The sequence below is a fragment of the Perca flavescens genome, chromosome 13, assembly GCF_004354835.1.
Source record: "Perca flavescens isolate YP-PL-M2 chromosome 13, PFLA_1.0, whole genome shotgun sequence".
NCBI lineage: Eukaryota > Metazoa > Chordata > Actinopteri > Perciformes > Percidae > Perca > Perca flavescens.
Genome location: NC_041343.1, coordinates 6,682,759 through 6,706,396, shown reverse-complemented (window position 1 = coordinate 6,706,396; position 23,638 = coordinate 6,682,759). Strand labels below are relative to the sequence as shown.

Sequence of the window (23,638 nt, the reverse complement as noted above, 5' to 3'; positions counted from 1 at the left end):
CAGAGTATGAGGGTGTGCCATGCTAGCAGCTAGGTGAGCATTATAACGTGTGTTCCAAAGTGACCACGTTGGTCTCTGAAGTAAAGGCTGGACTACAATAGAGCTGTTTGGAGACGTTGGTGAACAGTGTTTTCTGTTGGAGATGGTAAGTCCCTTTGGGGGGGCTTTGGGCTTTTTCACTTTGTAAACCTATAACATGCACAAAAGAGATATATAACACAATAAAGGAAAGGGAAAAAGCCAAAAAGCATAATATGAGCACTTTAAGTAACATTGTCAATGCAGGACTTTTACTTGTAACGGAGTTTTATTTTTATTTATTTTTTTAACTGTGTGGTATTAGTACTTTTGCTTAAGTAAAGGATCTGAATACTTCTTCCACCACTGGCCTTGTCAGCTTTTGTGATCGGAGATGTTTTTTAAGGATTAACATCAAACCAGTGCTACAGGTGTTCTGTCACTGCCACTGTAGTTGTGTACAGGCATTACAACACTAGATTGTGTATTGTTAACATTCTCATCTCAAAAATCGGAGTTTTGTCAACTCCAACTACTGGGATTGTAAAATGGACTTGAAGGGTTAAGGACATCTAATAAACTGGCAGTAGTTGAACTTACCAGCGGCAGCCTTACTGTGAGATTGTGTCTCTTGCTTCAACCAATTCTGAAAAAGCTCTGTGCACTAAATACGTATAAACATTTCCACAGCTGGAAGAGGAATGTCTGCTCATGTCACACCTATGGCTATGGCTAAATGATAGGTGCACTTTTTTTCTCAAAACAATACTCTCATACCCAGATGTGAAAAGATTACTTTTCATGCAATTCCAACGTAAGTGACGCGGGACAAAATCCAGTCCTTGTTATGTGCACAAATTGGTTAGGGTTAGGAGTTACATAAATCATGCAAGTATCTTACAAATTTACATTATTGTTACTACAAAGGTTTGTCTTTGTGTTACTCTGCCTTCACTACAGCTCAGCGGGGAAACACTGCTGCACAAAGACGGATGTTTAATGAAAAGTCTGCAACTGTGGGAGAGCGACTGACTCGCACTGCTGAATCCTCATAATAGCTTCAGTTTAACCTCAGAATGCATGTTTGCGTGTATCAAAAACTGGGCATTTGATTCTCCCCGTTACTTAAAATATAACCGCATTAGGAAGGGATCTCTTCATTAGCTGTAGTTCTAGGCTGTCATTTTAGTTCTGTGTGTAAGTGGTTTAAGTACGGTGTGCCGTGTTTTGAGTGCTGCGTGAAAACGCGGAACCATCCGACACCTTCACCGGGAAGAAGAAAACGGGGGAAAGAATCTTCTACATTCTCTGCAAACCAATCACAGCAGAGCAGGAAGACAACGTGCTACCGCGATTACATCGGCGGTACGTCAGGGCGCACGGCATCATATCGGTTTGTTTACCAACACAGAAGCTAAATATCATATAAATAATGTTGTAAAAAAAAACGAAATACGTAAATGCATCTCGATATGAGGACAAGTACAGTAAAAGGCAATGCAGCTGATAGAGCAGCAGTCCATTGAGAAGCTGTCCATGGTGCTGAAACTATTCTTTCATCTGTTTTTATTGGGATCAGTCGTACAAGCCTTAAAACCATTGAGAATGGCTTAATAAATGACAGGGGACATTATAAGGGGTTTACAGGAATAGTTAAATAATTCAAGTTTGTTTAAAATCGTGCTTTGATTATGCTTTTTAAGTGCCACACCATGGACTGACAAAAATATAAAGGCTTAGCCTATATGTGCCAATGAAGGAAATGTTATACTAACATCCTCCAGTATGTTGTACTTTGGGTCCCTTAACCAAAATGGCCTTAATTTTAGTCTTGATTCATATAGAATATCACTATTAATAAATATAACATGCTTTATGGCAGTATATCAGTATTTATTATAACTTATTTGTATGCCTTTTATTTAACAGTTAACGCTCCTTCAGTCTTGTATCAGCAACCTTAATACTTCCCCGACTTCCTCAGAATGAAACGGCATGCTGTAACAACTACCAACAGTTTTATTGGTTCGTTGATAACAATCATTACACAGGTACATCTATAAACAAATAAGGAACTGCACACTTGTACTTGATACAGAGATCTAAAACCCACATGAATATTGCTACTGCTGGTATGCTTTTGACATCTCAAATAAATGTACAGTTTTGTCTGTTGGCCTTTAAGAAGCCATACTCAACAGGTTTTTTTTTTTTTTTTTTTTTTAATGGTTACACACCTCATTAGCTTGGCTACGAAAACAAATTCCATTTTTACCATCCTTACAATGTACCACTACCCACTGCATATAGAAAGATTGAAAACCCTTTTCACAGCAGCTTTACAAAGTTATTGCGATGCTATCACAGAACAGAGACACAACCAAACTAGCGATGCACAGCTCTAATAGGAAGAGCTCCAGTAATAGGGATTTTAGCTTTATTGATCAGATTCATTAAGAAAAATGGCATGAGTACAAGAGTTAACATATAGGAACAAAGCTTACAAACATTCTAAAACACTGTTCTTCATTATAAACAATAAAACAATGAGTTGACCTGTGACTTTGTCCTCCCCCACCCCGGCACAGATTACATACACTGTCCCTTATAAAGCATATGGAATGTAGTCCCCGCGGACACGCTCTTCCGGTTGTTGCCCCAGCTCCTGTGAACGTTGTGCTTGCGCGTTGACACGGTAACCTGTCCTGCACCCTCCCCCCTCCTTCACATTTAAAACTGAAATGAAATCCACTGACAGTAACAACAATGACCGCAACTTTTATGGCGATGCAAAATTGTGGGATGTGACGAAATTCCCGACTCCAAAATGACTTTTTTTGTTGTTTTTTTCATTTAAAAAAAAGTGTTCTCTACAATCAAACTACTAAAAAAACCTGTATTTAGAAAATAGTTGATAAAAATATTCCCCTGAATTGTACAAGAAAAGAGGTACAGGGAGCACTGGTAAAAGATGTGGTTCGAGCGACGTTATTCTGCTGCCTCATCTTTTTCTTCAGCTGCGTCTGTAGCCGGTGCCTGGAAAACAAATTCGATAAGTGTCAAAGTTGAATCACCGAGGAGTTGAGCTTTATTTTGCACGTTTATGTCGGACGCGGCGAGCCCTACCTCTTCCTCGGCTTTGGCTTCGCCATTCTCAGCGGGGGCCTCTGGTGCTTTCTCCTCAGGCTTGGCCTTCTCCACCTCCTTTGCTTTTTTAGGCTTAGCAGGTGCCTTCTGCCAAACAAAAAAAAATATTAACCACGTTAGTCCCACGGTCAACAGTTGACTGTCTAGTCACAAGGAATCAAAACAAGGTCCCACCTTTGGCTTAGGTTTGGCCTCTGCCTTTGCAGTTGCAGGTCTCTATGGGGGGGACAAAAAGCATGATCAGCACTAAGAATGCGGCTTACAGCGCGCATATTGTCTGGGACGCTCTGGGCTCGTCTCTACTTACATCGCTTAACCTTACAGATCTCCTCTTGGGCTGCAGAGAGAGAGAGAGAAACAGGGTGATTACTTTTAACATATCAGCCAATGGCTCTCACTGATGGGGTGTTACTGACCCCTGGTGGGTGAACACACTAACTGTCTCCTTATTTTATAAATGAATAACACACATGTATGTCACAAAATGTGAAAATATGTTGAAGCTTTCCTTACCGCTGATTCTTCTCCTGTCTGTGTGAGAGAAACAAAAAGAGAAAATCAGGTTAAGGAAATTGCCTGCATTTTAATGTGTGCCCATGGTGGGGGTGGGGGGCATGGGCTTTAAGTATTTGTTATTATGTAACTCAAAAGTGGGCGTTTCCAGACAGAACATTAGCCTATGGCTACACATCCAGCTGCATACATGATTCAGTTTAGACCAAGCGCTGTGATTGGCTGAGATTTGTTTTAAAATCTTGAACAATGGAGAGAGAGAAAAAGAAAAAAAAGAAGAAGAAAAACAGTCCCCGTCAACGACTTAGGCTACTTCTAGCCTGTTTACATATCTAATATCGTATATTAACTAGGTACATTACTTAGCAACATATATCAAAAAGAATCCTTGCGGAACGTTTATCTACACACAGACAATAAAACACGGAAGGGAAGTGTCCTTTGACCTGCTTGACTGCAAAAGGCGTCTGGAATAGCATACATGTAGAGATAGTTTAAAAACAGCGTCATGTGCTCGTGCTCTCCCAGTAAAACTCCGGTGGAGGAGGGGGCGGACTCCGCCTCCTCGCGACACAACCATTCATTGGTAATAAATGGGATCGCCAGTGTACGGAAAAAAAGAAAAAAAAAACCCGAGCTGTGTAGCGAGCGTTCCCGCCATGAATTTGAAAAGAGTCACTCCGAGATGCTCAGCGACTCTTTCAATCTGGTAGTAGAATCTACTAGAACCCCCAGCAACAAGAGCGGCGCTTTGCTGACGGAGGCTCACCATTGCATAACCTACCGCTGGCCTGAGCCGACAATACACAGAAAGACACTCCGAAAGCCCGACGGACGCCTACCAAGAAATGCATTTTTTCCGCGGTGAAAATAAAGGCGGCCATGCATGAACAAAAACACACATGCACGCTAGGTTTATGAAGGAGAAGAGACGTTCGCGTTATTAGCATAAAATGACATTTAAAAATAAAAAAAACGGTTTTGTTACACAAGAAAGCCGTAAACAAGTATTGGTGCCCACACAAAAATAACAACCTTAACATTAAAGCCCCGCAGAATAGGGGTAATATAACGTTTTTTTTTTAAATGTCGGTCCCATTTTCTCTCAGGGAAACTTTAGTATCCAGCGTGACGACCCCCGTAGGAAACAATCAATATGCCGCCAACTTTCTCTGCAGAAAAGCAATCCATCGCCAGAGAAAACGACCCCGCTTTGTCCTACGCTGCAAATAGCCTACATGTAGTCTATTTAAAACATAATTGCATTTGTAGCCTACATGTCACCGTTTGCGGAAAACCCCAGGCACAAAGATAATCACTGCACGAGAGATATGACCGAGAATCAGCCACTTGAGACAATCAAAACAGACGCTACACAACAACTAAACTCCTGGCTGCAAGTCGCTACATTGTTGACATTCACCCGGAACAGAAAACGGACATTTGCAGCAACATTTTAACAACTCTGACCGCAAGCTGTAGCAAGCCCATCTTACAAATTGCAATTGGGGGTTATAAATGCTGCATTACTGAATGCATAAAAGACGTTGGTCTACTCACTTTGCTCCTTTTAGGCATGGTTGGTTTGTGTAAAAGAAAACCGAGCTAAATGTTACTCGATACAAGAGGAAATACAGTATATTCTGGATAAAGCTGTACCAGTCCAGTCTAATACAGCGCAGCGAGACGTTAATGTTCCATTGGAAGAAGAACTAGCTCAAACCGGATTGGATTCTCCCCCTCCCTCACTATTCAAACCGTTATAGTTCTTGCATGATTGACGACGCTATACCCCGCCCCCGCTGCCCGCTGATTGGATAACTCTGTGGTCAGCAACACGATTTGAAATCTGTACTCTTACCTGTGTGGATACGTCACACGTCAGTCAACAGAAATGGCGAGCTATTTATCTTTATGTGCAGCCATCTGCTAACAAGGCAGGCAGGCAGAATTGTCATTTAATCTGCCTGCCTTCCAGCTCGCTCTGAAATGCTCGCACTTCCCACTAAATGCTACATTTTGACACGTTCGAGCATTGTGGATAGCATAAACACAATCCCATTTGGCGCCTTTAAACACGAGTGACTAAAGAGAATGTGGCTTGTGTTATTAGCAGAAGATTGGGAGAGGGGTGTGTGCTCCCCCAGCCAAGTCTTTTGTATTTTAGCTGGGGAAAATGGCGACAGGGCAGGAGAGGAGACGTGTGGGCAAACCTCTTAGCATGTGTGCGCTGTTGTGCAACCTTCTCTTCGTGTTGTCACCGTCGTCCACTTGCTCCGTTGTGAGTGTGCGGTCCAAACATGACTCCAGTGGAAACAACCGCGGTGGCGCGCCACCTTTGTGTTGAAGTCATTTCAGACATTTCAGCACGGAGACTTTCATTCATTTTCCCCCTGGGTGAATGATCCTGGTTTCCCTCCTTTTTTCTCCTCTGCCCCGAGAAAACTACAACACAGTTATTGTTGCAGTTGTTCTCAGAATATCATTTGTTTCTGGCTATCTTTCTTGCTTAGGCTCCTCATAAAATAATAATATGTTAATACTAATGTTTATACTAATCATACAGTTAATACAGGCTAAAATAATTTTCTCCCCTTCTATGGGAACTGTACCAAAAATAGCCATTATCATGTGTAGGAGATATTGACTTATTTAGCACATACTTTTGTCAATAATCTTAATATTATATCTAATATAATAATATAATAATAATATTATGTATAATATATATAATAATATTAATATTTATTTTATATTTTGCTGGGAATGAGGACACATGAATTTATTTAATAAACCTTATTTTTATTTTATCCTCAGCTGGTGACATTTGAACAAAGTGCCCACCTAGAGCGCTATTTTATTTTATTTTTTTAGATTTTTCAGCTCTTCTGCACTGTATTTTAAGAAGAGGAGAATAGAGTAGTAAACCAACTGACAATAGATAACCTCTATATAGGGTATTCACTTGCTTTGGTTAAAGTGCCATTATGAAAATGTTTGGCAAGTTACGATATGCCATATGTTATATATGTATATGTTAATAATGACGTGCAGTATATTAGGTGAAAAATTGAAATTGAACCTGCAAAACCGTCAGAGATTAAATAATCAAGTAAAAATGCTTCTCTTCTTTCGTTAACTGCTTGGATTTTGAAATGATCCCTCCCTGCGTTCTGGACGGTTCAACATCCTGTTTTAGCAGGAAATACATCACATTATGGAGACAACATGCTCTCAACAATGAGCTTCTTTAAAAGAACACGCCGACTTATTGGGACTTTAGCTTATTCACCGTATCCCCCAGAGTTAGCCAAGTCAATACGTACCCTTCTCATCTCCGTGCGGGTTGTAACTCTGTCTGATGCCCCCAGCGCTAGCTGAGCCTAGCACAGATCCTGGAGGTAACCGGCTCCATCTAGCCTACTGCTCCCAATAAGTGACAAAATAACGCCAACATGTTCCTATTTACATGTTGTGATTTGTATAGTCACAGCGTGTACAAATAACAAGGTCACATGAGACACGGCCGTCTTCTAACCATATATAAACTGGGAACTATATTCTCAGAAAGGCGAAGCACTGCTACTTCTGCTACTTGGGTGGAGTGATTTAATCGTAGAACCTGAAGCCCTGTGGTGAGGAGCAGAGAGTTTGCCTGAAGTTCGCTCAGAATTGGAGTAATAGAGTCAACAATTACTAGATATTAAAAGCATAGTGACCATGTTATTTGTACGCCTATACAAATCACAACAAGGAACGTGTTGGTGTTATTTTGTCACTTAATGGGAGCAGTAGGCTAATTGGAACTGGTTACCTCCAGGATCTGTGCTAAGCTAGGCTAGCGCTGGGGGCGTGAGACAGAGTTACGACACACACGGAGATGAGAAGGCTACGTATGGACTTATCTAACTCTGGGGGATACGGTGAATAAGATAAAGTCCCCAAAAGTCGCCGTGGTCCTTTAAAGCACTTTGACACAACAGCATTTATCTATTTGCACTGCAAATCAGACAGGAAGAAAGGAAGATGTGGTTGAGCAGACTACATTTTTCTCAATGGGAACAACACAAAACCTTCTTAATTCAAACTTGGCTATTCTTCTGACTGGATGAGGTGATACTTACAGCCCCCCTCCAGGAGCATTTTAAAGTATGTAAAAATACTCTGCTATTGTTGATATTTTGTTTAACATGGTTTTTCCACATAAAACAAAACTCTGAAAAGGAGCTGGAATCACATCTACTCTTTCTCTCTCATTGAACATTTCTGGATCTGGCGTTGCCCACTACCGCTACTTACGCTGTGTTCACCGGTGAAAGAGCAGCTTGCATCAAGATGGCTGGAAACATCGAAGAGATTCACGCTGGGTTCAGACAGGATGGACAGGATGCAGCATTGATAGTTTGGGCCTCCTGCGTGAACCCGGCGTCAGTCAGACACTAGTGTTGTGTTGCCAGACCTTCCTCCACAGCACTGCGGAGGAGGGTCTGGCTAGTCCACACAGCATTCCGGGATGGGAGAAAAACGTGCCTGGGAAGTCTGGGAAACCTAGCTTATCTGGTGTATGTTTATATCTCAGATTGTGTACAGACATCTCCCCCTTCAGGAGAGGAATGTGTAAACTCTCTAGTGACAAACTTTGCACAGATACAAGTCAGTAAAGTCAAAGTTAGATAATTTAGGCAATATAAACATAAGGACATCACATTTTGAGTGGAGGGGATCTTCAAAACAACTCCAGGTTACTGCAGCTTGCAGTCCACTATTATTGTTTTAGAAGATGGTTATTAGTGCTTGGTATTATACCAGTACAAATACCAGTACCCTTAAAGTGATACTGTTACCAATTGAGTACTTAATTTGGTACCTACTTCATTCAATACCCATCATGTGAATGGAAGTATTCAGTTGCATAAAATTCCACCACCACTCTCCACCCCATCCAAATGGTTTTTACACAAATACATATTTGAAAGTATTCAAATGCGCTCGACTTCACCACACCACAGACTGTATGGGTCATAGCTGCAGCAGACGTGGGCCAATCACATGTTGCATTAAAGCGAAGAACGCTTGTGGGGATTGGCTGCGAGCAAAACAATATGAATAGTCTTGTTTTGTAGATCTGGGTGCAAAAAGGTTCAAATGCAGGTATTGTTTGACTAGAGAAGTTCCCATACTATTGAGTCCTTTTTTGGATTTTAATGTTTATTTGTATAGCGACAAGTATAAAGCATAAACCAATTCCACAAACCACAGCATTTAAACTCTAAGCTAATTTGCAATGCCTGTCCCTAAAAGGGCCTTTACAATAGGTACATACATTAAAAGGCAAAATTAAGAACTCAACAAGAAAATAGCCTACAAAGAAAACAATACAGGACAGACTAATACCATAAAATACCATAAAACAAGAAGGACCAGTTAATTCATGACTACATGACTGCTCCCTATTTTGGTTGACTACCGATACCCAGACCTAATTTTTATTCCATTTTATTTTCATATTTCTTTTTCTGAAATATGACTTGTTTAGTGTTTATGTAAGGCGGTGATTGTGTACTAAGACATATTTATTCTCAGTTTGCCAAAATAATCCTTTCTATAGCTAAGGTAAGCAGGCCATTGTATCTTTTTAAACAAAATTTCCACTTGAAAAAAAATAATTTGCATTTGGCTCGGCCATTTCCAAGTGGTCAGCAATGTCATGTGATTGGTTGTAGGCCATTTGTTTTCAAGTCATTCCATTCAGTGATACTTTACTCACGCCTACTTCTTTTCATTGAATTTCCCTAAGAGCGTTTAGTAAAGTACCTTTGTAAGGTATGTTGAGCTATTCTGCTGCTACTGTTACATCAAGCTCTTCTGTCTGACAACATCAAACCAACAGACCTTGTTCACTGTATACTGGCATTTCCTGCAGGGACGCATTCGACAGCAGTTTGTGAACACGCCAAATGTAATTTTGTTTGGAGTATCCTTCCAATTTCACACCTGTCTGTGACATTTTACTGCTAACAAATGCTTGAGTACATACTGTACATACAGGTCGAATTCCAGGTGCTAAATTATAAAACTCGGCTGGTATTAGGCTTTGGTTGTTGGCCGCCAAGGAGTCATCACACACGAGGTTTCACAAGATATTGGGAAGGCGTTTTAAAGTTCCAGCTTGGATAAGTTATACATTTTATAGTTAAAATAAACACACTTTTTTTTAATCATGTAAATATCATCACTGTCCATACAATCTATGCATACTGTATGCTGTATGTATTGTCCTATCCACCTACCTCATGTATATATAGCAAGCTGTATTATCCCATATTTATTCCAGCTCCCTTTGCCAAACAGCCATACCCTACTGAAGGCCGTATACTTTTCATGGATTGAGATATGGAAACGATACGGCTGCAAGGATTGTTATGGCACACCGTTTTAAGGATTGTTTTATGGAGCAGGAATAGCTAAATTACCTCGGAAGGTTCAGAGAAGGATTCAGACATTGACACTGTAATGACAAGATCTCTTTTAACTGAAGTTAATGTGTGGCAACACATTCCAGTTTTTACTGTACTGCTGCCCTCATATTAATACATTTCATAAATATACAAATAAACCAAAATTCTCATAACGTGAGGAGTAAAAAAACACACTTCAAGGTGTGATGTAACAAATACATTCATCTACAAATAGTGGGTTGCATAGGTGTAATTTATGGGGGGATAGAGGATTACATCCCCCCCAATAATCAAAACTGGGCTTTTTTCCCGAAGTTTTTGTTCCTTTATTAATTCAATGTTTTTGTCGCTATTACCGACATTTTTCCGCTTCTTTAAACGTTCCTGTTGCTTTTTTCTTTTTAGAGTTTTTGTTGCCTTATTAACATTTTTTTGACAATTTTTGACATTTTTGTCGCCTTTTGAAACATTGTCAAGGTTTTGTTTTAAATTTTTTTTTCCTACGTTTTTGTCGCTATTTCAATGTTTTTTTCCGAATTTCTTTTACATGTTTGTGCCGCTTTTTTAAATGCACAATCTCAACCCCCCCCATGTTGAACCCAGAGTTACGCCCTTGGTGGGTTGCAAATTTACAGCAGAGACAAGCGGCCCATCCCCCCCCCGTTTGACACCCTATAGATTCACATATCTTTTCCAAATAAAAGCTATCTGCCTGCTCCCCGTGAGCACAGAGGTGTAAACAATTAGGCCAAGTCACATGCGGCTGCTTGCTAGGATTATTATGTTAATGACATTGGGGCTTTACTTCACCCCACTGGTCCACTTAAGTAAACGGGGTAACTCATGAATGAAGTGCCTGTTTCTCTTGTTGCCACTTAAAACAAAAGGTGAGCATGCATTTGAAATGGTGGCTCCGACCCTGTGGGACGCCCCCTCTATTGTCCTACATTGTGTGGTCTCTGCTTTTAGAAAGCAGCTGAAGACTCACCTATTGGTCTCTGTCTCATCATTGTAATTTTGTTTGTTTTTAAGTTTTATTTTACTCTTTCTATTTTTATATCTATTTTATATTATTCTTTTTTATCGCTTGTTATTTTTACAGTCTTAAAGTGATGGTTCGGAGTAATTTCACCCTAGGGTCCTTTGCACCATGACCTCGAGCCAAACAGCTTTTTTCACCTGGGTCGAACATTGGGAGAGTTAGCGTGGAGTCGTGTTATCAGCTCAATAGCTTATTAGCGCAGGGGCTAATGGATCCGAAGTGTCTCTTTACATTACCCCACTAATAATGCCCGAAATGATACCAAACATCTACACTAGTACAAATAGGTTATGCACTCATAAAACGATGGATTGGAAAGTTTGTAAGTACATCAGAAATGTATGTAAATAACACTTGCCTGCTGGCTTCTGCTCTCTGCTGTTGTTGCTGCTTAGGGCCGTCTACAAATTACAACACCGAAAAGAGATGCAACAAAAATATTTATTAATTTAACTTATTTTTTTAAGTAAGTGCTGTAGAATAACTAGCAGGAGACAAGTTATAATTGAGGTAAGTTTGGAGACATTACCCTATTTAATCATTAAATTAATAAATATTTTTGTTGCATCTCTTTTCGGTGTTGTAATTTGTAGACGGCCCTAAGCACTCTTACTGCCCGGTAGTAACAGCAGCGACAACAACAACAGCAGAGAGCAGAAGCCAGCAGGCAAGTGTTATTTACATACACTTCTGGTATACTTACAAACTTTCCAATCCATCGTTTTATGAGTGCATAACCTATTTGTACTCCTGTAGACATTTGGTATCATTTCGGGCATTATTAGTGGGGTAATGTTAAGAGACACTTCGGATCCATTAGCCCCTGCGCTAAGCTATTCAGCTGATAACGCTACTCAACACTAACTCTCCCAATGTTCGACCCAGGTGAAAAAAGCTTCTGGGGGGGTGTTTGGCTCGAGGTCATGGTGCAAAGGACCCTAGGGTGAAATTACTCCGAACCATCACTTTAAGGCCCTGACACACCAACCTGATAATCAGCCGTCGGACAGTCTGGCGAGGTCAGTGACTCGAGTCTGTTCGGTGTGTGCCGTCGGCCTTCATTTTGGCCGATTTTGACATGTTGTATCGGTAGGCGGGCACTGCCAGCAGTCAGACTCAAATGATCCATCTGATTGGTAGAGCGCTAACCCGGAAACAGGGAGCGGAATGAGCGTGACTAGAGTCTCTCAAAATCTGACAAAAATCTTTTAAACTGACCTTTGTCGATCTGAAATGAAGACAGATTCAGCAGTGCTCAATTACCTATCTGTGAGGGTGAAATAAAATAAAATTTTTCGCCGCAAAGGCTTGAACGGTCTTCTGGAAGACCTCCACCAGACCAGCGGGCGCTTGTAGGATTGTTGTCGCCCTCGGCAGGCGAGGGAGGCGGGGAGGAAGTAGAAGGATGCCGGTCCGGGCTGCTAGCCTGGCTAAGGAAACTACTACACAATTCGCCACTGCAGAGACTCATATTCACCAACGACAGCACACAAAATGGATATATATGCTACAAATACACATGGAACTGCTGCGTGATGATTATTACCGGAGCCTGGCTGAACACACTCACTCATCCCAGACGGCAGCTAGCAGCTAAGAGGGTAGGTGAATTTAAACAATGGCTGAGTTGCTAAATGCATCTTGTTGTCATGTAAGGACCCTGTTCATGTTGCACAGACATTTTAATTGCATTTTGTGTCTGTTAAGAGGCACAAAGGCACTCTTTATCTTATGCCCCCATAACTACTGTTTTAGCTGAGTGGGAGCGCTGGGCATTAGCTGTATTAGCTCCGTGTTGCTAGCACCGATTCGGCTCGTTTTTTTGCTATCGACAGTACTCATATACATATAGCAATCAAGATTAACGTAAAAATTGCCCGGAGTTCTCCTTTAAGTCTTCTGCAACACAGAATGATGTTCATTTTTTTAATTATGGTCTCGTTGATTTTAAAATTGGCGATAAAGCGGGGGCTGTTTTAGGGCGTGGCTATGATGTGATTGCCAGTGAAAGTCTGTAAGTTAACGTGGCTCTTCCCTCACTCCTCCCGCTTGTCTAAAATCGTCACGTAACGGCAAACTCGACGACTCATAGCAGATCTCCACCAACCAATGGGTGACGTCACACATGCTCTGTCCATTAATATTATACAATCTATGAGTAAAAGTGTAAACCTTGATAACAGCAACCAGTCCCGCTGGTTGTATAGACAAACACAAGGTTTCTACCCCATGTTGTCTAGAGCTTCAGGGAAAATACAGAGCAGCGGACCTGTCTATCACATTTGTATGTAATGTATGGCAAATTTCCTTATGGCACTGATGTGATACAGAAATAACCGTCAGGTCCAGGAATACTGTATTGTGTATAATGGCTATTGTATAAGAAAATGCATTACCTAACAGTTTTCAGTCTCATTTTATCCAAATATTCTTCCTTTTCACTGATTAAGTTCCTATCATTTTACCTGCTCAACACACTTTGAGTGTCTCCTGATTTAATTAAGTCTTTCTGCCTTTTTCTCTAGCCTTGTGTTTAAACAAAGCATTTCACTTTGGGTCACTGTGAGCGAGACCTTTTATCTAGAGCACAGGTCGGCTCCAACAGGAATTCACACCTTAACTAATCAAAGGTCCTTTGTTTTTCGGTAGTTTGAGCAGACAGTATAGGGTCAAAGCAAATCTACTCACATAGTCTTGTGAGTGACTGTCTTCTCAGCTTTTGTTTATTCTGTTTTTTCCCGTTAGCTTGTATGAAACCCTGGCTAGAAACTCTTCCTGGGCAGAGAGAATTCATCAGCTTCTTGAGAACTTCTGTCTCCACTGCGCAGTGAATAAAACTCATCCGGACCAGCCACTGAAGCCACCACGCTACAGAAGGCCGTTTAAGGCCCTGACACACCAACCCGATTATCGGCCGTCAGACAGGTCGGTGACTCGAGTCTGTTCGGTGTGTTCCGTGCCGTCGTCAGTCGGAGGAGCCTTGACATGTTGAATCGGAAGGCGGGCAGTCGGACTCAATGGCCAATCTGATTGGTGGTGCGCTAACTCGGAAATGATGAGCGGGATATGCCTGACTGATGAAAATCTTTTAAAGTGACCTTTGTTGATCTGAAATGAAGACAGATTCAGCAACTGCACGGCCTATTTCTCGCTTACAATGTTTTCAGAAACATGTTTCGGTGAACTATCTTCGTAAACTATGAGATCGCATTCCGAATGAAGCCGCCATTATGCCCCTTTGCCTCCGGGAGCTGCCAGACCCACGTGACGCGTTCGTCCAATCAGCTGCCGGACGTATTACGTCTCGCGCAGAACGTATGCTCAAGTCGGCGTCACTTCGGTGTGTTTTCCGAGGCACTTTTTTGACCAACTCGGGGAGGCAGTCCTTTTCTGCCGAAGGTCGGCCGTCGGGTTGGTTACCTTTGGCCAGGGCCTTTGGGGCCGCATCATGACAAATGACTTTATTATAAACATGTTTGTAGACATGATCTTACAGCTGATGTGTTGACAAGACAGGTCTTTGTGAATCCGGTTGTAACATTGTAAGCCAGTTGTGTGCAGTTCCAAGTCACTAGACACCATATCCTGATGTAAACACACACACAACCCCTGTAGTAAGAAATCCTGCCTTGGCAGTTTCCCTGTGGAAGAAACATCTCTGCTTTCTATCTGTGTTGTCGCTGTCTTATCCATTCAACTCATGAGCAGAGAATGAAATATAATACATACACGGGTGTAATGTAACCAAGGACATTTTATTAAGTACATTACTTAAGGACTTGTACATTACTTGAGTATTTATTCTACTTCATACTTCCACTACACTGCATTTTAAAGAGGAAAATACTGTATGTTATGCTATATTCATTTGACAGCTATACTTAAGACCTTATGTACAAACTATTTGATCAGATTATATATTGTTGCGGTCGGTTAAAAACCTTGTATGTCCAAAACCATTGTTTTTCAGGAAATATACATATTTTTTGGAGCGATTTACCTCAGTCAGAAGAAATCGCCTCGTCACTTTGTATATTTGTAAAAGCCACAAACAGGCATAAAGGGTGACCGATAGCATTGATCTATGAAAAAAAAAGGAAATAACCAAATATGGAGATGCAAGGTTTCTGCCCGACAGCGACAAAATGATGCATTGTTACAGATTAAACTACTCCAAAGTTTACAAAGTAGTTAAAATGATCTCCACCCTGAACTACAACACGCACAATGCAGCATAGAGATTTACTTTATTGTCATTGTCATATGTACTTCCGTAAATGCAAAAATGAAATATTGCTCCCCCAGCTAGTATCGGTATAAAACAAGTAAATAAATAGGATGAAAAAACACGTAAAATACGATCTAAAGCATATAAACATATAAGAGGAGTTTGGGCACAGAATATTAAAGTGCAGTGGAGAGTAGCAGCTTGTTCAGAATAGCAGCACAGTATGCAAAGTGCAAGTGCAATGCAGTGATGTGTTTAGTCCAAAGAAAGTGCAGTTCAGGCAGGTAGCTGCACAGTAGGGAAACATGGAAAGTAGCTGTTCGGCTACTTTCCACAGGCTGTTAGGATATTAGGTATTACAGTAAAGCAGCAGTAATGGTGATACAATAATATAATATGTGTAATGATATAACACTGTGGAAGGGGTTATTTTTACCCTGTGATACTGTGCGTTTTTTACAGATACATAAGTTAGCCACTTAGGGGCAGAAAAGGTCTGATTCTATGTAGTCGGGCATGGCATTGATCATCCTTGTGGTCAGAGCAACACCTGTTTTTCTTTGTGGCAGGCACAATTCTAAATGGAGGAACAGGGCACAGCAAGGTTTCTAAGGCTACGTTCACGCCGCGAGTCTTAATGCTTAATTCGGATTTTTTGCTCAGATCTGATTTTTTGTTTGGCTGTTCACATTACCTTTTAAAATGTGGCCTATATCAGATTCCAGTGTGAACTGTGAACTGACAGGCATGCCCAAAAGAACAATAACAATTACTTCAGACGCAGCACGCTGTTCCACTTGTTAGGGAGGTTATGGAGGAAGTCAGCATTTTCGCTTTTATTTCAAAATGTTTGTGTAATGGCAGCCATAACATGATTGGAATTATTCACTTCTTTAAATTTAGCTTTAAGGCTCTTTGCCTTCCTTTGACACTGCAGCCACGTTCTCCTGTGTCCCTGTTCTTCCATTTTGTTTGCTTTTTTTTTTTTTTTTAAACGGAGCGGTTATGGTATGGCCTTAATATTTTTGATTGAATTGAAGTATCTTCCCCATATACTAATTAGGTCTAACACCTCACTCTCCCTCCAGTGACTTGCTCCATCACTGTTCTCCATTTTGTAGGCCTGGTCAAGTTTTGAATTTGACTGTCTGTGTCTAGGGCTAACGCCCGCCGGCGCATAACTGTGACAAATGTCGATGTAGATTGACGTAAAAGTCGCATCAAATCCGCCTCGGTTGTTGACACTGCGCCCGCGTTGAAAAAAATCTGACCTGGGTCTGATTCAGGACCACATATGGAAGTGGTCTAAATCTGAGTTGAAAAAATCCGATCTGGGCTAGATTTGAGTGTTCACACTACTACTGTAGAAGTCTGACCTGGTCACTTGGTCACTGGTCACTCATTTAAAGTAGCTAAACATCACAAACCAGTCCATATACAGACTTACACATACAGTACACAGATACATATACTGGACTCTGAACTCCCTCCTTGGACTCTGGACACTTATTGTTCATTTCAAATAATGTGTAAATATGTTTATGTATGCACCAACCACCATGGCAAATTCCTTGTAAGTGGTACTTACTTGGCAGTAAATCATTTTCTGATTTGGATTCATTTAAAAACGGTCCCTTACTTTCACACTATTTCGAGTGTATTTATTGTGTTGTATATATTTCTGATCTTTTGTAGTTATTGCACTGTGAGTCGGAGAGAAACGCATTCTCGATTCCTCTTGTATGTCTTGCACGTTTAAGAATTGACAATAAAGTCGACTCGACTTGACTTTATACTGTCCAGACAGTATTTAGCACATTGTGTGAGGCACAATGCACTTTATACGTTTTTTAATCTTGCACCTTCAAATTCTCTATTTATTATAACTTTTCACAGTTTATTCTAGCTTTATTGTATTATTCTGCCCTGACGAAAATCATGAGATTTACAAGAAATTTCCATGATGTGGTTTAAAATGATATACAACATGACGTATAAATAGCGTGTTCTCTAACGCCACATAGTGGACAAAGTAAATGATGCAGAATTTGAAATATGTAATTTCTAACACTATGCACTACATGGAGGGAATTCATTTGAAATCTTGCATGCAGTGTCCAACGGTTCACGGAAATACACGGCCGCGTCCACCGGGAGGTGGACAGAGTGTGAGGGCCCGTTCCTCTCTGCTTGCAGATTTAATTTTTGTTGTTGCTGTGTAAGGAAGACTGGCAAAGTAAGCTATGTATTGCATGGTGTAGGCTGTCTTTACTGTGCATAAGGGTACAAACGTCCTGAATCTTCTTACATATAGTTTGATAATGGAAGTTCTTCCACCCAGCACTGAACTGAAAAGCAACTTGCGGAGCTGTTTGCCTCTACATTTCTCCCTTTTGTCTTGTAAAACAGGCTTTGCAGGACATGAAAATCAGCATGTTGTCCTGCAGCCCTCCGCGGGAGTCTCTGTGTAAAGATACTGTATGTATACATACATGGCAGAAGGGCGGAGGGAGGGAAGGCGTTAGGTGGGTCTCAGATAACAATGCTGTTGTTGTGTTGGGTATGGGGGAGCCCCTTCATCACAGCTGCTGCCTGGTGCTGTCCTTTCCCTCCTTTTTCACTCTCTCGTCTCCCGCCCTAAGAACACTGGGAGGGAGGAGGGAACAAGGCCACAAGTGACTCCAACAACTTCTCATTCTTTGAAAAAGGATCGTTTTAACTCACAGAAGGAGGGGATTTTTTATTTACATTTTTCATTTTGTTTTACCAGTACATTTCCCAATGAGATTAAAAATCTCTGATACAGGAGAGAACAAGAGAGAACGAGAGACTTAAGTGTGATTTATACTTCTGCGTGCTGGCTACGTATGTAGGTACGTGGAGAAATGGACCCCTATGCCGGGTCCTACGCCGTAGCCTGACGTGCACCTCTCTATAAATGTAACTATGCGTCGCGGCAAAGCACATTGCTCGGCCGTGGTGTGGTAGCGTTGCATTTGCTCCTGACTCATTGCCTGGTTCTCCTTCTCCATAAACAACATGAAATAAGAAAGGACAAAGGAGAGACTTTGTTTCTCTCAATATGACTCTAGACTCGCTCTGAAGCTTATCGGCATCACTCTCTCACTCGCTCTCCCACACACTGTCCACACACACACACACATACACACGCCGGCCCCTCTATTCTCTTAAAGAGATCGACGCACACACCAACGCACAGATATAAACTTCAGGCCGCTTACGTAGGCTACGACGGAAGCTCTGCGTGGAGCCTCCGCAGTACCATAAATCACTCTTTAACCCTCATGTTGTCCTCGGGTCAAATTTCCCCCGTTTTCAAAGTTTCTATATCATAAATTTGGGTTTCTTTTAACCAAATTGCCCCAAAATAACAGGGATGGTTCCATAAGATGCTCTTCACAAAGGAAATTAAGGATCAGATCTCGTATTAAATTTTACCCTGACTAAACTTTGACAGATCTGTGATTATCCATTACCTTCATTCCTCTGATCTTAACCATTAGTCAAAATCATTCATAATTTATGCTTTTTTTCTTACACAAAAATTAGAATATTTCATATAAATGAGGTTTATTGACCATGAATTTCAAAATAATAAGTGTAAAACTAGTGCAAATAAATAGGTCTAGCGGTGAATATACTGGTGATAATGGAAAAAAGTGCCAAAAATGTTGAAATAAGCGATGTTTGTGTGGTCAAATAGCCCTTAATCCTGTTTTTATAATCTTCCATGCTAATAACATAATCTAGTTTAAGGTAACTCTGTAGCTCACACCAAGACGATGCTGCAAAAACTTTGAAAGCACTTACCCCAAAACACAGTACGGGTTCGAGGAATGACGTTCATCATTTGTATGTGTCCAAAGGCTGAAGCTACGGCTTAGTTTAGTTAGTAGAGAATAAGGAGGCAGTTTGTGTAATAGGGTTTGAGTTGATAATGCAAAGTAACCTCATGGTTTTTGTTTGTGGCACAAATAGTGAAAGAATGAATATATGGAGCACTAAGTTTTCTCAGAGGTAAGTGGAACAGAGACGTGATGGCGTAATCCTCAGGGCAGGGTGACAGGATGAAGGTAAAGCTCACCTCATTTTAAGCCTCTTTGACAGATGGTAAATTGTTCATTTATCTCTCTCTCTCACACACACACACACAAGTTCTGCATTGAAAACAAAAGTTTGTATCATCAGGAAAATGTACTTAGTATAAAAAGTAAAAATACTTAATGCAGAAATATCTTCACGTGTTTTGTGTGCAAACATCTTAATTTGTAGAGTAGCTAAAGGTGTCAGATGAATGTAGTGGAGTAAAAAGCACAATATTTCTCTCTGAAATGTAGCGGAGTAGAAGTAGAAAGCAGCATGAGAAGAAAAGACTCAAGTAAAGTACAAGTAGGTACTTGAGTACATTTACTTAGTTACATCTTACCACTGAAACACACACATACTAAGTCTAGTGCACCAGGAACAGGTGGGACTGGGCAGCTGTGTTGTGCCCTGCTGCCCTGTAAAGCAACCATTGGTCACAGTGGGTTAGTATGTGACGCAGGCAGTAGTGGACAGTGAATGGATCAGACGAATGTAAGGAGAATCTGAGTCACATTCTCTCTCTCTTTCTCTCTCTCTCTTTCTCTCTCTCTCTCTCTCTCTCTCTCTCTCTCTCTCTCTCTCTCTCTCTTTCTTACTAAGTGGATTTCTCCCATGCAGTGAATGCAGCCTTCCCATATGGAGGGCGGGTAAAGCCAGATTACACCAGTCAGTGTGGGAGAGAGGGGGCTGCAGAAGAGTTCACAGCGTGAACCCACACATGGACAAGGACAAGTGTTACGGTTCAAGTCTACACAGCAGCTATAGTAGCCTCTTGTGCAATCAGTTGGACAGTAGTAATCTCTATGATGTTTTGTGTTATTAGTTAGATAACCGTATCACCAAAAACAAATTAAACTTGCAGAATTAAAGGAGGAAAGGTGAAATGTGAGATTGGTTTAAAGATGGTACTTGTATGCCATTACAGAGGCAACATTTACTTCTTCAATAAACAGCTACTTTCTCTTATATTTCTTATACATCATATTAGTCAATTATTATTATCGCATTATCGTGCTCTGGTTTATTGGAATTTCCTTAAACCAATCACAATCGTCTTGGGCGGCGCTAAGCAACGCACAGAGCCACAGTGCCTCTGCAAAATAGCCTCGGAAAGGAACTTGTTTTGGTGGAAAATGTGTACGCTCAAAAGTAGTTTTAGTCGTGCAACAGAAAACTCAGATTGGACAGATAGTTTAGCTAGCTGTCTGGATTTACCCTGCAGAGATCTGAGGAGCAGTTATACATAGTTAAAATGCCAACACAAAGAAAGAGGAAGATGAGAGACGTCCGACGGAACCTGGAGCGGCACCGGAACAATCCTGTAAATTAAACTTCGTCGATATAGACTATGGTTGCATTAATATCTGAACAGCAATTTCATACTGTAGTTGGTCGAGGTGGAGCTAAGTGCCTTAGTGGGACAGAGGGCGGCGGCTCGCCCCAGCAGTGGCTACACCGCTTAATACGCTCAGTAACAATAAACCTTAGTCGGCTTGCACCATTGGTTAGCCAAGAGCTGACACAACAAAAACAAATCCCACAATGGCAATTAATGCATGCTCTGAAGGCGTGCCTTTTTGTATGGAAAGCATTGCATTGTGGGGTCATATCTTATTCTCTCGGATAACGGGGAAATTGAATGGAACTAATCTGTGGCTGCAAACAATGAAATGAAAAACAATAGGCTGGCCGAGAAGTCAAAGACGAGCATGCGTGATTACTTATGAGTGATGATCTCTGACACGGGGGGGGGCTCTGGTGGCAGAAGAGGCCTCTGAATGACTTCCAGTGCGGGCTATATGCAAGGGATCAGAGGGACTGCTGGGGCTCCCCCTCCCCCACTATCTACTTCCTGTTTTTCATGGTTGTCTGCTCGCTTCTGCGTATACAATACCAGCTGTGTCTGGAGACATTCCAGCCTATACTATACTGCAGCCCTCATAAAACCATGCATGACTGTTGGCCAAGAGGAGCCTAGAAACAGAACAGAATGCACTGCTGCATCGTGGGACATCTGCTGATCAGGAGGCTGTGCCACTAAAGGCCTTTCCAAATGCTTTGGCTGCTAATTTATGTTATTAGTTAGTTAGTTATTAGTTCTTCTCCAGCTTCAGTGGACACCTTTTTGTTTTTCTTAATCAGCTTTTACCCTGGAAAAAGAGGGAACTGCAGACTGGTCAGACTGTATGTCTGTTTTTCATTGTTTTTCAAGTTTGAGTAGGTGTTCTGGTATTTTTTTTTAATTAATATTATTATTGCTTGTTATTCTGTGTGGATGTTGTGTGTCTTATACCTGCTGCTATAACACAGTCATTTTCCAGTATGGGACTAATAAAGTCCATCTATCTATCTATCTATCTTTCTATCCATCTATCTATCTATCTATCCAGCCATCTATCTATCTATTTATATATATATATATATATATATATATATATATATATATATATATATATATATATATATATATATATATACAATGTAATAATTGTAATAACTAAAAACATACTTATTCAGTCTGGCTTGCACGTAATGTCTTATTGTTTTTAATTTCATACGGTTTTGCTTATTTTATGATTGATATTGTTTTAAATATTTGCCTGTTTTAGCTATTATATATTTATTTCATCCATATTTTCATTCTCTTAGTGTTGTGTATGAATCTACTTTTTTAGTTTCTAAATCTTTTTTTCTCTGTTTTTGTCTGCTTTCATCCAATCCTCGTACAGCACCTTGAGTTGCATGTTGTTATGTTTGAAAGGTGCCGTATAAATAAAGCTTAATTGATTGATTGATTGAATAATGTATTTGCCTATACCACAGAGCAGGATGGTCGTTTTATCTGCTACATATTTAAAATGTTCAATATAATGTTATGAGTTTTTGAAAATATTTTAGAGACGGCCAGAAAAGACAAAATATTACATTCATTTTGGCAGCCTAATTCCAACATGCAGTGGAGAGGAACACATTAACTCCAGCACTGTACTAACAATTTTAAAGTAAATGTACTTTAAAAACACTTACTTCACTAAATGCATCTCTTTAATTTTACTACACTTCAGAAGTAAATATTACACACTTTACCCCTTTACATTTATCTGACAGCTGTCATTACTTTGCAGAGTAAGATTTTACACAATTTAATTTTGTGTATTTGTACAAAATGTTGGCACCATGTATATACCTGAATGTTTTGTGAAGAAACAGATGTAAATAAAATAGAAATGCATACGTGGATTTTACAGTAAAATGTCCGCGTACATAAAGCATATATTTCTGCATGAATAAAGCCCAGCTTTTTGTCTGAACATGATCCGACAGTGACATCTAGTGGCTGAGATGAAAAGCACCAGCTCCTTATGAAAAGTATTTTGTAGCTCAGTTTACAAATCGGTTCAGACCTACAGCGACAGCAGCCTGTGTTACACCATGTGGTACACACATGTATTCTGTATTTTTCATAATTCTATACTATGTATGCAGGGTCCAAAATTAGCACCATCTACTAGCCAAATGCTGGTGGCCATATGCAAGTGGCTGGTAGATTTGCTTTACTCACCAGCCACAAAAACAACTGTGATCTATTGAGTGGCAGGTAGAATTTAAACATTCGCTAGTCATTTGGCTGATGGAAAAAAAAGTGAATTTTAGACCCTGAATGTTATATGCTGGTTGGACATTTTTATTCTCTACTTGTATGTATGTTGTACATTGTTTTTCAAGTTTGAGTAGGTGTTCTGGTAATTTTTTTATTATTATTGTTATTGCTTGTTATTCTGTGTGGATGTTGTGTGTCTTATACCTGTTGCTGTAGTGCAGTCATTACCCAGTTTGGGATTAATAAAGTCCATCTATCTATCTATCTATCTATCTATCTATCTATCTATCTATCTGAAACCTTCCCCCCTTCATTCATCAACCTGCTGCAGGGCCAGAGGATCATCTGCATGTCCAGTCTGAGTGAAGAACATACAGCGTGAAGGGAAAGACAATTGTGGTGCTGATCTTCCCGAGGTAAACAGCCTACAAAGACACATGTAATGCACATGTGATGTAGAAATTTCAGAGGTTGCTCCTGTGGCGTTGTGTAAAATTGTGTTGTATATAATGTACGTACAGGAA

The 23,638-nt window shown here is 40.6% G+C and overlaps 1 protein-coding gene across 1 annotated transcript; it reads right to left on the bottom strand.

Moving 5' to 3' along the window:
• Nucleotides 1-2,017: 2,017 nt before the first annotated feature.
• hmgn1b (high mobility group nucleosome binding domain 1b) lies at nt 2,018-5,438 on the bottom strand. The gene is made up of 6 exons (XM_028595417.1): nt 5,239-5,438; nt 3,679-3,696; nt 3,473-3,502; nt 3,340-3,381; nt 3,145-3,252; nt 2,018-3,054 (listed from the first exon to the last, which is right to left on the bottom strand). The coding sequence occupies exons 1-6, from the start codon at nt 5,254-5,256 to the stop codon at nt 3,007-3,009; spliced, it is 264 nt and encodes an 87-aa protein (XP_028451218.1). The 5' UTR covers nt 5,257-5,438; the 3' UTR covers nt 2,018-3,006.
• Between the last annotated feature and the right edge of the window lie 18,200 nt (nt 5,439-23,638).

What these genes read in the sequence shown, in the direction of transcription:
- hmgn1b (XM_028595417.1), bottom strand. An exon ending in GATCTGTAAGGTTAAGCGAT is followed by an intron (nt 3,382 to 3,472) that starts GTAAGTAGAGAC and finishes TCCCCCCCATAG; the next exon opens with AGACCTGCAACTGCAAAGGC. An exon ending in AAGCCAAAGCCGAGGAAGAG is followed by an intron (nt 3,055 to 3,144) that starts GTAGGGCTCGCC and finishes TTTGTTTTCCAG; the next exon opens with GCACCGGCTACAGACGCAGC.